Raw genomic sequence first — 15,332 nt, forward strand, 5'->3', positions numbered from 1 at the left:
GTGGGTCAATCGTACACCCATGTCGTTACTGCGTATCGGTTTCGATTCCCCGGAAGTACGTGTCTGGATTTTAGTGACTTTCGCCCGCGCGTACAATATCACCAAATTTTTCCCTAGATGTAACTAGGGTCTGGCCTGTTTCGCTGACGGTTATTGGCCGATGCGTTTTGACGTCCGACTCTAACCATCGAAAATGTCTGCCGATACACCTGCGGATATTTTATCGGTAAGCGATAAACTGCTTTCTTATCGGAACATGGGCTAATTGTTCGTTTATCATACGTAGCAGCCAAGGAACGGTCTGACGTCGAAATGGGACATGCTGTTTGAGAAAAACCCCAAAGAATGGATGGCGTTCAAGCCGGCGTTGGGTCTTCAAGTGTACCCCTGTTACTCTTGCCGTCACATGTTCCACTCGAAGAAGTCGTTTCAGTATCATATGAATCGGCGGGCCGTCGTCCTCCGTTACAAATGTCCCGGCTGCTCGGGTCAAGACCTAACCTTCTACAATCGATGCGCCCTGCTCGTGCACACGAGGAAACATTACAACTTGCACGAGGGCTCGCTAGATTTGAACAATTTAGAGGTGGAGATGTTGCCTTTAGGTCTGGCCGGGTTTACGAAGTGCTCCGACATCCCCTATCTGTTTGACGTGGATGAAGAATATATAACTAATGGACAGTTCTTGAATTCGTTGTTTTACGCCCCCGCGGACGGTGACCGCGGCAAAAGCGTCGTCGGGCTGACGCCCACCAATCTGGTAATCAACAAGACGGGCCCCGACGGCGAGGTTCAAGCTTTGTCTTTGTTGCAAGTGGCGAGAAACATCCCCAAATGCGAATTCGTCACCGTCGACCACCTGAACAGGTTAAGGAGGCATGTGGTCGTGTCCGACGAGGAGGTCGAGGTGAAAACGGAAGACGAGGAACTGGAACACGAGTTCAATTCAAATATGATTCTGCCCGTGATCACGAAAATTGAGACCGTGGAAGAATCGGCGTCCGATTCGCCGGAAACAGCCCTGTACAAATGCCCCGAGTGTTTTCGAGAGCAGAACGAGCCGCTTCTCGACCATTTTCTCGGAGAAAATCGACCGATGGACGAGAAATTAAAGTGCGAGGTGTGTCGGCTGATTTGCACCTCGCCGTGCTCTTATTCGGCCCATTTGAGGATCCACGATCAGATCCCACCCTATGTGTGCCCCGACTGCGGCCAAGAGTTCCCGGAATTTAATACGCTGCATGACCACATGGACGACACCTGTTTTCATCTGTCCAAGAGCCTCAGGTAGGTTACCACCAAAGTATTCTTGAAGTCATATTTCATAAAATAAAATAATCGATGCTTACAAAGTACAAAGTAATGAATAATTGACAAAAAATCTATTTGGGGGCATGAATAAGAACAATTTTTAAACAAAATTTGAAAATAATTACAAAAAAAAAGATATTTTCAAAACGCTTCATCTAATTACACGTTCAAGTAACAGTACGTCTAAGTACCTGCGGAAAACACAAAATAACAGACTATCGATAACACAGTGTGAACCTATGTACTATTTTAATTTATTTGCGCCCATAATGTGTTGACATTTCATATAAAGTTTTTTTTTATTATTCCAACTTGTGACTACAAAATAATATATTATGCAACAAGTGCGGTAAACGGCATTTGACTCACGAGTTTATTTGACACGAGCGGAGCGAGTGTTTAATAAACGAGTGACTTAAAAAGTTTACCGAACGTGTTGCATACTATACTTTTTATACGACCGTTAGTTTTTGACTACATTAGCGCAGAACAACACGAATACATTCACTGACATGACCGTCAGAATTGACAAACGTCAAAATTCAAAGCGTGGGAATATCTCCGGAAACATCCGATTGCTCCCCAACTCGTGCGGTAAAATCCCGGAAATGTCCGAAGTGGCTGGGATTCGATGGAAAACGAAACTGACGTCTTAAAGTGACGCTTCCCGCACGCTAGATCGGTGTGTAATTAGCTATTTTACAGACGGGAGTTGAAAATAAGTATATTATGCAACAAGTGCGGTAAACCGCATTTGACTCGCACTCAACAAAAAATGCAGCACAGCCCATGGGAAGCAACCATTTAATATTACATATTTTTTGTCAGGACAATTTCAACCTCATGCCTTTTGACATATTTAAGTTTTTATCTGAAATACGTCATTTGCAGGCCCTAAGAGAAATACCAATTTTTCCTAAAAGGAAATCTTAATTTTTTCATTTGGGTTTAATACCTTGTCGACAAGAACCTACTTTAGTAGAATTTCTATAATATTTTGATAACTAATAATACAGGGTGTTCAAAAGGTAAGATTAAATACTAAATTCATTTTATCTTTATTACCATTAAAAATAAAGGTAAATTTGTACAAGGTCGTCTATGCTGAAAATGTTTAGTTTTCGAAAGATTGACAAGGTTTGCTATGCTTGACAACGAATAAAAAGTCAGGAGGGCCATGATAGTAAAAAAGCCGAGAATGTCACAGGCAATGAGAAGTATCGCAAAACTAATTGATCGCTCCACAATTGCATTAGTTTAATGAGTCTATTTTTCAACCTCCCAATTCCAGCACCAACGCTGTTTAATTTTTAAACCAGTCTTTCAGTTGCTTTTTTTTTTCTGGCTTCATATTTAATAGAGACAGACACGGTGTTGTCCAAACAATTGTCATGTAAAAATATATAATTTCGTGAAAATCTGAACTTTTAGTTCTTATTTATTTTGTTAAATGGATTTTCGTCAAGTAAAAGCCACTTCAGTTCAATAGTTGATCTAAAAACTATCATGCCGTCTTTTCTCCTCCCCCTAGGTACCGCTGCCCGGGTAGAAAATGCGGCAAGCTGTTCGCTACGATGCAAACGTACTCCCAACACTTCAACACGCACATGAAGAACCTGTTCCAGTGCGGCGGTTGCCACGCCCTATCGACTAGCGCGGCCGAAGCGCAAGAACACGGAAGAACCCACTCGGAAGCCTACGAGGTGTTACCGTGCTACGACTGCTCGATCTGCGACCTCGGTTCCCACCTAAACCGTGCCGGTTGTCGGAAACACATCGAGTGGCACATGAACGACCTCTCCAAAGTGATGTACATCTACCTCTGCAAGTACTGCAAGAAGTACTTCCGATCGACGCAGACCTACGGCACCCACCTCATCCAATGTGCGATCGAGCACAAGGGCGTGCCCAAAAAGACCCGCATGGGTCACAGTTTCATGTACTCCAAGTATTTATCGGGCGAATGCAAGAGGTGCCAGAAGCGGATCATCTACGCGGCAAACGCGCCGACGAGGTACTGCGGGAGGTGCCTCGCATTGTTGAGGAAAGGCAACGAGGAGCAGAAGGTGGTGGAAAAGTGTATATGCATCCTGTGCAAGATGCATATGCCAATAGCCGATAGGAAATCCCATCAGAAGGTGTGCAAATACGGACGTCCCGAGGTATTGGTAGAGAGATTGGATTTTTCCAATCTCGACAGCGACGACTCCGCGACGACGACGACGACGACGACGGCGACCCCGGATACGGCGACGACGACGTCGTCGCCGACCAAGACGAAACGTCGCAAAATCAGCAAACCGAAAAAACCTGAAGTGGTTTGCGATTTGACGGCGGAGAAACCCATAGAGTTTAACGGCATCTATCAGTGCAGATTATGTTACGTGAAAGACAAGGACAGGGAGAGGTTCCACGCCCACGTCAAGGGCCACCGGCAAGAATCGACCGCCTATCAGTGCATGGAGTGCGGGGAGTGTTTCGTCGTTAGACCTTCGCTGATTATACACCTGCTGCACTATCATAATATATCCGAGTACGAGCAGTATTTCGACGAGAACGATTGTTTCGACAAAAGCGCGGTTAACGAGTTGGCGAAAAATGTAAAAATGCCCCATTATATGAAGGGCGAGGTCAACGAGAATCAGTGCAGGGTGTGCAGGGATCAGTTCCGGACCAAGGACGAGCACGACAAGCACTTCAGGGTACACGGGATGGCGTTCTTATTGAAAAATTCCGCAGTCGATTAGCGGCTTTAGTTTTAGTGTAATACGTTTTTTATAATAAAATAAACGCGTTTTATGATAAATATTGTTGTTAGTCCACGCGTAGGGCACAGTAATCATGTAAATAACAGTAACAACAAACCTATTCCTAAACGTAAGTCCTAATCAACATTTGATTTTTTCCTAAAAACCAACTAACAGATAGAGAACTTGCAAATTTTTTGGTGCGAAGAATAATAATGTTTTGCAAGAAATACTCATAATTTCTATGTTGTATTACAATAACTAGTGAGTCAGTTCTAATTCAAACGAGGGCACTTATTTATTAATATTGACTTGCAAGCGCCATCTATGGGGCAATGTAGAATAAAACTTTCCGATTGTTTAATACTTGCAAGTTTAAAAAAACTCACAACCAGTTACGAAACAACAACGTCCGCATTTCAGTGACTCGATCGACTTATTTCTCGGACAAAAGGGCCCCTTTCAATGAAAAATAAAGCGTTCGCAAAATGGCGCTACAAAGAAACTAATAACAGATTTGCGACTTACCGTTAAAATTAGCCGTTGTTCCCGCTACAAACTTTGAATCTACAGCACGTTTGCTCTTGACTTGCAACACCTTAAAAAACCATATTTGCGTACGAAAAAAAAAAAGCACCGCACTTTTCGCAAAACTCGGAAATTCTTCTTCCTTTTTTTATCGGGACTTTCTGTAAAACATATTGCCAACCGCGACAAATAAAAAAAATTCAAACGTTTTATTTATTTCAAACGAACACAATACAAAAAAGATTCGCAAACATCACAGTAACCACTGCGAAAAAATAAAGCAGAAAGCAAATAAATAACTAAAAACGAAAAAATACTGGCTAATCAGAAATCAAAAAGTTAACATAACAATACTCATTTTTCGAAACCGAAATAAATAAATAATCGAAATATTCGAGATGCGTTCCCATAGACAACTCAAAACTCTTCGTCAACGTCTTCGTGGGCAGCCGCGAACAACTTCTGGCACACCACCGTCGCTTTATCTAGACGGAAAAGAAACAAAACTAATTACGGACCACGCGCGATTACGGCCATGCCTTACTCATAAAATTTCCGAAAGATTTCGGCTGGCCCGCCTTTTTAATGCCGAAAAAGTAAACGGGCACGCCGGACAACGTAATCACCGCGCCCCACAGCAGCACGAGCGGAGATTCGATGATCGGCAACACTGAAACGAAACCGAAATTCTTCTTCTTTTAAACGAAAGCGATATGGAAGCGTCATACCCAAGAGGAAAATGCAGATAATCACGAAGGCTATAGGAATGGCGAGATTCAATTTGATCGGTCGGTCCATATCGGGTTTTTTCCACCGCAAAAACAGAAGACCGCTGACCGATACGGTCACGAAGAACGATTCGACGATCGTACAGTATTTGATAAGCAATTGGATGTTGCTTGTGCACAGCATCGCTATCGAGATTATGTTCTACAAAGAAAAAGTTTAAATATCATGCACCACCAGTACTGGTGCATACCAGAAACGCGAGGCTCGGCACGGGAGTCAGCGTCCACACATTCAAGTGCGACAACATGGCGGGAAAATGGCCGTTCCGCGCTCCTACGTATAACATCCGCGACGACGTCATGATATGCACGCTTAATCCCCCGAACGCGGAAATAGCCACCAAGAGAGACAGTATCCATGTGTACTGCGGCCCTAACGCGGTGTTGCTAAACGTCTAAAATATTTTACACTATTCTTTTCTTCCCTCAAAAGTCATCTTCGTTTATTTATTGTTTTTATGTCATTTTATTGCCAACTTTTGTTAATAATTTTGTTGAGGGAAAATGCATTTATCGAGCACCTAATGAACTGCAATTCGGAGAAACTATAAAGAAGAGCGAAACGAGTGGTGTAAGTTGTTAAATAGCTCACGGATAGTTAAAAAGAAAGCAGATGGCTATTTTAAAGCACAGAATGTGTGGTAATATTGTTGTCTATTTTAGAAGTAGTAAAACCAAAAACAAACTAAATATTTAAATGCTTATCAATAAATTAATATGTTAAATACTTATATATACTATTGGGACTAACCAAGAAAAATTTAACAACATATAGTGTTCTAAAAAAAACGATTATGCACTCCTTTTTTTGCTTTAACTAGAAATAGAAAAAATAAGGATAAATTTAGTAATGTTAAATTGAAATTAATCAGCTCAAAATTCTTTTAAAAGTAAACTAACATCACTTTGAGAAAAAAATGAAAAAAAAAAACCGAAAAAGTAGGGCATTATTATTACCTTTTAGACAAACTAAGGAAAATGTGAAAGCTTTAGGCGATTTATTCAAAAACAAAGTTGAAAAATATATCCATAGGCCAATGGCTTTTTTTTTAAATTGAGTTTATTTTTTGTTTGCATTTTTAAATTTACTTTGAAATATTGAAAATGTGAAGTTTGACAAAGAAGAAGGGAAATTTCATTAAATGAAGCATTTCAAAAATTAAAATCAAGAAAGATCCGATTTCCAGGCGCGTCCTTAAGAGGCATGTCAGCATCTAAATCATTCTTTCCGTTTTTTTTTCTTGGTCGCCACATTTTAATGTATTTAATGTAATGAATTCTTTTTAACTGCAAGTAGCACATAAACCCGAAAACACAATCATTTCATGAAATTTACAAGGAATCTTAGCATTTACCACGGCGACTGCATCAGTAGCCGCGACTTCCTGCGGCGTCAAAACCGATAGGTACGCCATATTGGCGAGAACGTAGATGACGGTGACCAGAGGCAGCGAAATGTATATAGCCCGAGGCAGATTGCTACAACACAAACAAATTCGTCCAACGCGTTCAATTTCATTGGATAATATAAAACTCACACGAATGGATTTTGCAACTCTTCAATCATAAAGTTAAGGTAACTCCTATAAAACGCCAATTAAAAAAAAATTAAAATTCTACAACGAACAAAACTAACCATCCTGAATACGAAAATATTCCTGAGTAGAACCCATTAGCGATTTTGCCGGGGTTGGTGGTGGTGTGCTGAAAAGCGTTGCTGAAATTTTCGAGGTGGCCGAGACTCATCCATGTGACTCCTATAAGTATCACGAGGACGAGGGCGCCGATTTTGCAAAACATGAATACATTCTGCAGATTCAGGGTCGTCTTCACGCTGTAACCGTTTAAAAACGACAAAAAGCCTAAAACAAAGCCCATCAATTAAGTTTTGTTATAGGCTGCTAATTGCAACATACAAATGACTGCAGCGGCTACGAGCCGTACCCCAAAATCGGGCATATCGCACGCCGGAAAAAGTGGTTGGATCACGTACTTCGCAAACGTGAGCCCCATTATCGCGTTAGTGGTCGGACTGCAAGATAAAAAATCGATAAACGCGCGACATGGCATCTAGAACAATCGGCTTACACAAAAATTACATTGGCAGCCCACAAATACAAAAAGGAAGGCAGAGGTCCAAAGGCTTCATATATATAGGCGTAATCTCCCCCAGATTTTGGTATACTCGTGCCCAATTCGGCGTAACAAAGCGCCCCGATCATAGACAATAGCCCGCAAAGGACCCACATAACCAAAGAAAAGCCAACAGAGTCTACTTCTTGGATTACACCACGCGGCGTTATGAATATACCTTATCGATTTATACGGCGGAATTATAAAAAAAACAGTACGTAAAAGCCGTCAAGCGCTTACCAGAACCGCAAATAATCCCCAAAATAACCGCAACCCCTCCAAGCAATCCCATATGTCTTTTCATTTTGATTTTCTCGTCGATGATACCCATCGTGTGCCCCTCAGAAGGAGTGATAAGGTTGTTCTCAGCAGGAGACTGCGGCTCCTTGCTGTGCAACGGCATTTTTCAGTCAAAATTTTTCACTACTTGAAAATAACTAATATTTTAAAAAGTTGCATCAGCCGTCTATCGATCGACCGAAATTAGTGGTACAAGTTCGCACAACAATTTCACCAAAAATTACACACGTGCCATTCTTCAATGCCGAAACGCAAATTTAAAATAAGTACTTTGCCTAACTTCGAATCCAAGACATGTGGAATTGTAAGGTTATGTAAAGAGTCAACGTTTGATTTAAGCAACACGATATACACGTGGTTTTGTAGACTACCAGGCATGTACCTCCGCGCAGATGAAAGGTATATTACTATACTATAAACTACTTGCCAGAAATAAACATCCATTACTCCCAGTACATTTTATTTAATTTCTATAAAATAAGAAAAGAAAAGATAATAAGGAATAATACTAAGATTCGATAAAATACAAATTCTTTGCAATAGATTCAGTCCTTTCTATCTTAGCATCCAAGGATTCCTTTAGTTCTCTGGTTTCTTCAATACGCAATTGGACTTTTTTATAAATCTCCTGAGCCCTTTTAGCGTAATCTTCAATATAGCTCGATATACCTTCAAGAACCTGTTTTTGGTCTGGTAACAGCACATCCTCTGTTACACGCAATGAACGCTCTTCATTCATTCTGCAAAAATGCAAAAATCGGCCACAGATTTACTCAGTACTTACATACTTGGCGGTACCCACTGTTTACATTCCTCGGTTAACTCGGAAAGCATGATTTCCAAGTACTTTTTCTCACAGCTCTTTCTTTCGATGTATTCATCAGGATAAGTAACTCCGGAAACATTGACATCGCATTTTCCGAATCTCTCTTCCCATTCTTTTTCCAACTTTTGACTTTTCTTTTCGACCGATTCGTCGAATAATGATCGCCGCCTTACAGAACTCATTATGGAGAAAACTAACTCCAACTGACAAATTTTCAAATACAAAAAGTGGGGTTATGAAAGTTTAACAACACAGACCACAAACATTTCGAAATTTTACTTACATATATGAAATTTTGGTAAGAATGAAATAAATAATAAGAGTTTTATTAATGATTTATATATTTTGTAATTCTTAGTATTTGTTACATCTAAAATACCGCAATTTGCTATACAACAGAGGAATGGTTAATTTTACAGCAATGTTTATTATTTCAATCTTAGTGCAGATCGTCGGGGTTAAACATTCCCTAAAAAGATCAAACCCTATTAAGTTAAAATGATACCAAATTGCCAGAATACCTTTGCACGTCTCAGAATAGAATCTTTTGAAGAATCATAGGGATGGTCCTTAGATGGAATTTCCAATACTGCAGGTATGGGGCTATTGTGATTATCCACCACATGCCTTATAATTTCAGCGATGTTCTGGTTGATTAAGATGATATCAATGTCGTCCCGCTTGATAAATCGCTTGAAACAATCCTCAATTTCACTGACTGCTGTGTCTAGAAATAATATTATATTAAATATAAATTATGTAAATGTATCATCAGGATCTTTAAAAGTTGAACTTACTTTTATCGACTACCATGAAATTTGAATGTCTATTTTTGTTGATTTCTCCAACTCCACCCAAGAGAAACCCAACACAGGTATCCTAAAAAATATCCAAAGTTTGTTATCCCATTTTTATGAATCACAAAAGGCTCACTTCGTCTCCAATGACAGAAATGAGCTTTCCCTTTTGTGCCGAATGTAGTGCCATGACGATTAAAGAAATTACTTTTCTTCAAAATTTTTCAACAAAAACTAATCACCTGATGGAAGTCAGATGACTGCCAACCACTGTCTATTATTTAGATCGGCTAAGAAATTTCCCTGGATGTGAAATTTTTTAGGTTCCAGTGGTATTTATAAAAATTTTATAACAGTTATAGGCAAATATTCCACATATATTTAACGTGGATACCAGTTTATTCTCCGTTAAAAATAATTAAATATTTTAAGACTTTTTTTTTACACGTTTATTTGGTTGCCTGCTATCAGGGAACGCACATCAAAGCACAAGCGTAGAAGATTTTAGGTTATATAGACAAAAATTAATCGAAGTAAAGGGCAGAAATAATTTACTTTTAATTTAATAAAAAATTTAAGGTGACTAAGAAAATATTTCACCTGCAATGGTAAATATATCCCGTGATGGTTCAGACGTAAGTCCATTAAAAATCTTTCATTTTTAGGATGTGTTGTCCCGTCCAGCAGAAGAATTCGAAAATGACACCAGCGTGGAAGCTATGTGGGCAATGAAGGCCTACGAACACGCGGAAGTGTACTTCAACGTAACAAAAATAAACAAAGATTGGAGTTCACTCACTAATCTTCATTTTTGTAGATTTTATGCTCGGTGGACCCAAAAAATCTGAGGCTCACCCCAGAAGATGATTTGATATATAAGATCTTTCGCGATGAATTCCCCACGCTGGACGTGAAACTAATTATTGAAAACGAGCTGAAAAGCACCAAGGAAAAGGCCAAGTGGAGGCCATTTTGTGAACGATTCAAAAATGTTGTGGAAGATTACAGTTACGGCACACTATTGAGAGCAGACTCAACTCAGAATTATGGAGAGGAAAACTCTATGCTTGTAACTCGAATACAATTTTATGCAATCGAAATCGCCAGGAATCGAGAAGGCATCAATGACCTTCTAAGAAAAAAGTTTAGCAAGGAGGAAATTTCACCAAAGACTGAAAATATATGAAACCGCTTGGAAAACCGAGGACACTTTCATTATTTTTTTTATTGTGCCACTTATTTTGCTATATTAAGGTTAACTTAAATTTAAACTTTTTTTTTACACAACAAAAATGGCCTTTTTATTATATCCCGAAAGAAAAGCAAACAGCCTTGGTAAACCTATTTATTAAATACAAAACAATTTCAGTATTAGGAGGTCTCTACAGCAGTGGCCGAGGCAGACTCTTCTGTGTACTTGCCTTTATCTTTGCCCAAAGCAGCCAAGCGACCCTTGGCCCTTCTATCTATAATCTTCTTCCTGTCCTTGTCCATTTTCAGTTTAACAATGACAACCTAAAACAATTTTTTATTAACTCCACAGCAATAAATATGCAAACTTTTCCTAGTATAAAGTACAGTCAGAGCCATAAATTCACCACTACGCGGATTGAACAAAGAAACGTCATAAAACCAAAAAGAAAACCTTAAAGGCCTAGATGTTCCAGTGTTCTAGGTCCTGCGGTCTACGAATGGTTTGTGTCATCACAGAAAATATAAAAACAGGAAACAAATTGTCCGTAAACTCTCGTCTACTCACTTTGGACGGGTGAATGCCGACATACACGCTAGCACCGTTAGTCTTCTCACGTTGTATTCTCTCAATATAGATTACAAACTTTTTTCTATACACTTGAACTACTTTGCCCACTTGCTGGCCTTTGTAGTGACCTCTAACCACCTAAAAACCCAATTCCTTTGCTAACATCAAGCCGAGACCGAAAAACACAAGGAAATATGCACCTGAACTTCATCATCTTTCCTTATAGGCATGGATCTAACATTGTACTTTTGCCTAAGTTCTTTAGACAACGGAGCAGACATGAGCTTCCTCTTTACGTGGGACGGTGCCGAAAAGTGCCGTTTTCGGTTTTTGCTCCGCGATGCGGTCACCAATTTGTTGAACTTCATGTTGGATGCTGCTTAGACCTGCAACCAGGTTATGTTTACCTTTTTTCGAAATTTCCTTGTGGAATTCGAAAAAATATTAACGGAAGTAAATAAAGCGCGAGGCAGCCTCGCCGCTGATTGTTAAAAAACAACATTTCAGCTATAAAGACGTCCGATGAACGAAGATTTTTAATACAGCATTACAAACACCAACCTTTGACAGCAACACAAACTTCTAAAAGAAAACGACACAGACCACGAGAGAGACGTGTCTGCCCTCATGCAATGCTCGTCCGCATTGGTGGTTGCCTACACACTTGAATAAAAAACGCCAAAACAAGGCACTAACTTTGTTTTATTAATTTTATTGTGAAAAATGCTGTCTTTTTAACTCCATTTAAGTAGAAAATGCAAGCCAGTTATTAGATCTTGGAGCGGTCTGGTTTACGGAAACGCGCTCCGAGATAAGGAGGGACAGAGATGAATAATACAAAACAGGTTTCACTCGTTTCGTAATATGCAATAAAGATAATGATAAATTAAATCTGCTTTAACAATCGTTCCCGAACTCGTAAACAATCTCATTTGGTAAGTGAAGGCCGGGTTTTAAACATGAATTCTTTGGCAAAGCAGGTAAAACCGCTGGGATCTTAATGTACCATTTTTCCATTTTTCATATGACCTTTTGCTTTTAGGTTTTCAAATGTGCCAACCGATTGGGCGCGAGAGGCATTTTCGTTACGGCCAAAAACTCCGAGGAAGCGGAACTCAACAGGCCGCCCCTAACTTTTTTTGCCGAGGACGAGGAGGCTATGAGAGATAGCGGCAAGTTTTCATTTTTTTTTTATGGTGAAGCAAAAAATTATTTTAACCACGACAACATACTTTTTGGACTACGTTTTGGAAAATAATAAATAGATGTCGAAATAATACTCGTCACATTTGATAAGACGTACGCGCCACGGCACAAAACAAATGTGCGGAATTCCATAGGCGCACCGTTAATATTTTCCCGATTTTATTTCTCTTGCAGTGGCGAAACTGGCCAAAGACCAAATAGCGCCTTTCGTCCGACAGATGGAGAACGAAAAAAAAATTGCGGAGCCCGTATTGAAGTCGCTTTTTGAAAACGGGGTACACGACATCTAGCTTAACCCCCTTGGTAACGTCCTAAGCGCTTTCTAATAATTTCAGTTGATGGGCGTCCAAATAGATACCGAATACAACGGGGCGGGTTGCAATTTCACCACTCTCATGCTCGCTGTGGAAGAGCTCTCCAAAGTGGACCCCTCGGTGGCCGCCTTGGTCGATATCCACAATACTCTAGTCAACTCTGTGATGATCAAACTGGGCACCAAAGAACAAAAGGAAAAATACTTGCCGAGACTTGCCACCGACATGGTACGGCCCGACGTCGTCGCACTATTTAAACCCTAACAGGTTGATTGTAGGTGGCGAGTTTTTGTCTAACCGAGCCTTCGGCGGGATCCGACGCGTTTGGCCTGAAAACTACCGCTAAAAAAGACGGATCAGACTTTATTATCAACGGATCCAAAATGTGGATCTCCAATTCGGACCTGGCCGGTGTTTTTTTGGTCATGGCGAATGCGGACACTTCTAAAGTAACAACGCGTCTTATTTCGTCAAATTTTCCGATATTCGAGACGTTCCGGCAACGTCGCAGAACGTCAATTTTTTTGTTGTCTTTGCCGTCGTGGCGATTTGATTTCTGCTATGATGTTGTTTCCAGGGCTACAAGGGCATAACGTGTTTCATTGTGGACAGAAATACGCCCGGCCTGACCGTGAACAAACCGGAAGACAAGTTGGGTATAGTTGCCTCTGGTACGTGTATGATCACCTTCGAGGACGTCCGCGTGCCGGAAAGTTCGATTCTGGGCAAATACGGCGAAGGGTACAAAATTGCTGCGGGATTTTTGAACGAGGGTCGCGTGGGAATAGCAGCGCAGATGATCGGCCTCGCCCAGGGCTGTTTCGACGCCACGATTCCCTACACACTCGAGAGAAAGCAGTTTGGGAAACCGATTTACAGTTTTCAGGTGAGCGGGTCGGGCAAAAAAATCCAAGCGACCCGGTCGAAGTGCATTTGCGGAAAACAATCACAATTAATTTGCAATGTTCAATGTTGCGCCACATGAATAATCGATAAAGTGCAGTTCCGAAAACCAAATGAAATAGTCCGACCTTGAGTGAACCATTGTCAACGGGCTACCGATATATTCTCGCGATACATTTACAAAACTTGTTTGCCATATCGAACCAAAATCAACAACAATGTTCTGAGTACGCCCCTGCCTGGCTGACAAGCAGAAATCGTTTATCGCTGGTATTTGTGATTAATGTCACATCACAAAGTCACAGCGGTATTATGTCATATACATTTAAATCCACCGAATGTATTTTTTCCTATGCGATAACCAAACTTACGCGTTTTACTTACTGGTTAAAAAATTATGGAACATAATAAGATTGATACCTCAGAACCCCTAACTTTTTCCGCAGTTTAGTTTAGAATTTCGTCTTAAATAATATTTTTTCATATAAAAAAATATAAATGCACTTATTTCCTTTAAAAAAAATTGTCAAATTCAATATACCCAAATTACTCCTTATCTTTATCAAACCTTTTTTTTTTTCGAAAATCATGAATAATTTGATGCGGCCGTTTTGAAAACCATATATATACAAGGTGAGATCTAAAAGACAAAGATTGTTTCAATGTTTTTCTTTGACAGGGAATGCAACACCAAATAGCCCAAGTAGCGACGCAAATAGAAGCCGCCCGTCTCCTAACCTACAACGCTGCTCGGTTAGTAGAAGCGGACGTTCCTTTCGTGAAACAGGCAGCCATGGCCAAGTACTTTGCGAGCGAAGTCGCTCAGTTAACGACCATAAAATGCATCGACTGGATGGGCGGAGTGGGTTTTACCAAAGATTTTATACAGGAGAAATTCTACAGGGACTGCAAAATCGGCAGCATCTATGAGGGCACTTCCAATATGCAGCTCAACACGATTGCGAAATATTTGGAAAAGGAATACCAGGCCTAGTGGGGGGAGGTCTCTTTTAAATAAATTACGATATTGGAGAGTTTATATATTTTTAAGTATTATTAAGGATAAATCGATACTTTGACTGGCCATACCCATAATTTTGAAAAATAAAGATGACTACTAAAATCAGCTCTATTGTAAATTTTGCAGCATGGGTTCTCATTAAAGACGACTAATACCCATTTATTTGCTCTTAATATGTACATTATCGCTAAAATAGTACTACAAGCACCTACTTTGGATCATGGGGAAGCTTGAATCCCACCATTCTCGCAGTTTCATTGATTGATCTTTCTCCTTTGCCGTGAAACTCGCTTTTCAGCTGCTGGGTTATTCGGGAGCTTCTTAAGTAGCACAGGTAAGTTCTGGCAACCGCCTCCATTTCATCGCGGGCCTTGCAAAGTTCCCGGTCGGTCGTTTGGTATTTCCTGAACTGGCCCATTATGTGTTGGTAGCTTAGATCGTCTTTTAGCTTGCGATTTGGCAGAGCCAGTCGAAGTTCCGAGATTATTTGACGTAGCAGAGTCAGTTTTGAGTTCATTTTCTAGAAATTTCTCAAAGATTTGCTGGAAGTTACGCGAAATTTTGAGGTTATGTTTTGCAATTTTGACAATCCTATGATTTTGTGAGTAAAGAACTGTCCAATCACGGACCTCTGGTTGTCTGTGGTAACAATTAAATCCGAAAGTGTATTGTGGGCTGCAAACTAATTGTAAAACT

General features: G+C 40.2%; 8 protein-coding genes across 8 annotated transcripts; 3 read left to right on the plus strand and 5 right to left on the minus strand.

Annotated features, from left to right (window-relative positions):
- The first annotated feature begins 68 nt into the window (after positions 1–68).
- On the plus strand, positions 69–4,099 carry LOC132702290 (zinc finger protein 687a-like). The gene is made up of 3 exons (XM_060670835.1): positions 69–226; positions 287–1,287; positions 2,843–4,099. The coding sequence occupies exons 1-3, from the start codon at positions 194–196 to the stop codon at positions 4,056–4,058; spliced, it is 2,250 nt and encodes a 749-aa protein (XP_060526818.1). The 5' UTR covers positions 69–193; the 3' UTR covers positions 4,059–4,099.
- A 712-nt stretch (positions 4,100–4,811) lies between these two features.
- Positions 4,812–8,116, minus strand: LOC132702030 (Y+L amino acid transporter 2). The gene is made up of 10 exons (XM_060670429.1): positions 7,748–8,116; positions 7,463–7,685; positions 7,291–7,406; positions 7,011–7,236; positions 6,913–6,957; positions 6,730–6,853; positions 5,566–5,769; positions 5,315–5,516; positions 5,131–5,256; positions 4,812–5,071 (listed from the first exon to the last, which is right to left on the minus strand). The coding sequence occupies exons 1-10, from the start codon at positions 7,908–7,910 to the stop codon at positions 5,004–5,006; spliced, it is 1,497 nt and encodes a 498-aa protein (XP_060526412.1). The 5' UTR covers positions 7,911–8,116; the 3' UTR covers positions 4,812–5,003.
- Positions 8,117–8,259: 143 nt separating this feature from the next.
- LOC132701862 (uncharacterized) lies at positions 8,260–8,948 on the minus strand. The gene is made up of 2 exons (XM_060670111.1): positions 8,610–8,948; positions 8,260–8,547 (listed from the first exon to the last, which is right to left on the minus strand). The coding sequence occupies exons 1-2, from the start codon at positions 8,813–8,815 to the stop codon at positions 8,316–8,318; spliced, it is 438 nt and encodes a 145-aa protein (XP_060526094.1). The 5' UTR covers positions 8,816–8,948; the 3' UTR covers positions 8,260–8,315.
- An 8-nt stretch (positions 8,949–8,956) lies between these two features.
- Positions 8,957–9,723, minus strand: LOC132701863 (V-type proton ATPase subunit F 1). Its single transcript, XM_060670112.1, has 4 exons — positions 9,567–9,723; positions 9,431–9,512; positions 9,155–9,360; positions 8,957–9,102 (listed from the first exon to the last, which is right to left on the minus strand). The coding sequence occupies exons 1-4, from the start codon at positions 9,618–9,620 to the stop codon at positions 9,073–9,075; spliced, it is 372 nt and encodes a 123-aa protein (XP_060526095.1). The 5' UTR covers positions 9,621–9,723; the 3' UTR covers positions 8,957–9,072.
- Positions 9,724–9,813: 90 nt separating this feature from the next.
- LOC132701859 (protein PBDC1) lies at positions 9,814–10,737 on the plus strand. The gene is made up of 3 exons (XM_060670109.1): positions 9,814–10,038; positions 10,096–10,194; positions 10,248–10,737. The coding sequence occupies exons 1-3, from the start codon at positions 10,036–10,038 to the stop codon at positions 10,614–10,616; spliced, it is 471 nt and encodes a 156-aa protein (XP_060526092.1). The 5' UTR covers positions 9,814–10,035; the 3' UTR covers positions 10,617–10,737.
- Positions 10,738–10,761: 24 nt separating this feature from the next.
- LOC132701860 (large ribosomal subunit protein uL24) lies at positions 10,762–11,865 on the minus strand. Its single transcript, XM_060670110.1, has 4 exons — positions 11,754–11,865; positions 11,393–11,578; positions 11,190–11,330; positions 10,762–10,945 (listed from the first exon to the last, which is right to left on the minus strand). The coding sequence occupies exons 2-4, from the start codon at positions 11,558–11,560 to the stop codon at positions 10,802–10,804; spliced, it is 453 nt and encodes a 150-aa protein (XP_060526093.1). The 5' UTR covers positions 11,561–11,578; positions 11,754–11,865; the 3' UTR covers positions 10,762–10,801.
- A 162-nt stretch (positions 11,866–12,027) lies between these two features.
- LOC132701857 (short/branched chain specific acyl-CoA dehydrogenase, mitochondrial) lies at positions 12,028–14,741 on the plus strand. The gene is made up of 7 exons (XM_060670107.1): positions 12,028–12,172; positions 12,235–12,364; positions 12,573–12,673; positions 12,734–12,940; positions 12,991–13,161; positions 13,290–13,598; positions 14,295–14,741. Exons 1-7 carry the CDS (start codon positions 12,152–12,154, stop codon positions 14,607–14,609), a joined length of 1,254 nt encoding a protein of 417 aa, XP_060526090.1. The 5' UTR covers positions 12,028–12,151; the 3' UTR covers positions 14,610–14,741.
- LOC132701864 (protein FMC1 homolog) lies at positions 14,641–15,254 on the minus strand. Its single transcript, XM_060670113.1, has one exon. The coding sequence runs from the start codon at positions 15,151–15,153 to the stop codon at positions 14,845–14,847; it is 309 nt and encodes a 102-aa protein (XP_060526096.1). The 5' UTR covers positions 15,154–15,254; the 3' UTR covers positions 14,641–14,844.
- Positions 15,255–15,332: the final 78 nt, after the last annotated feature.

The sequence above is a fragment of the Cylas formicarius genome, unplaced genomic scaffold (genome assembly GCF_029955315.1).
Source record: "Cylas formicarius isolate icCylForm1 unplaced genomic scaffold, icCylForm1.1 PGA_scaffold_5__7_contigs__length_24384050, whole genome shotgun sequence".
In the NCBI taxonomy this organism is placed as follows: domain Eukaryota; kingdom Metazoa; phylum Arthropoda; class Insecta; order Coleoptera; family Brentidae; genus Cylas; species Cylas formicarius.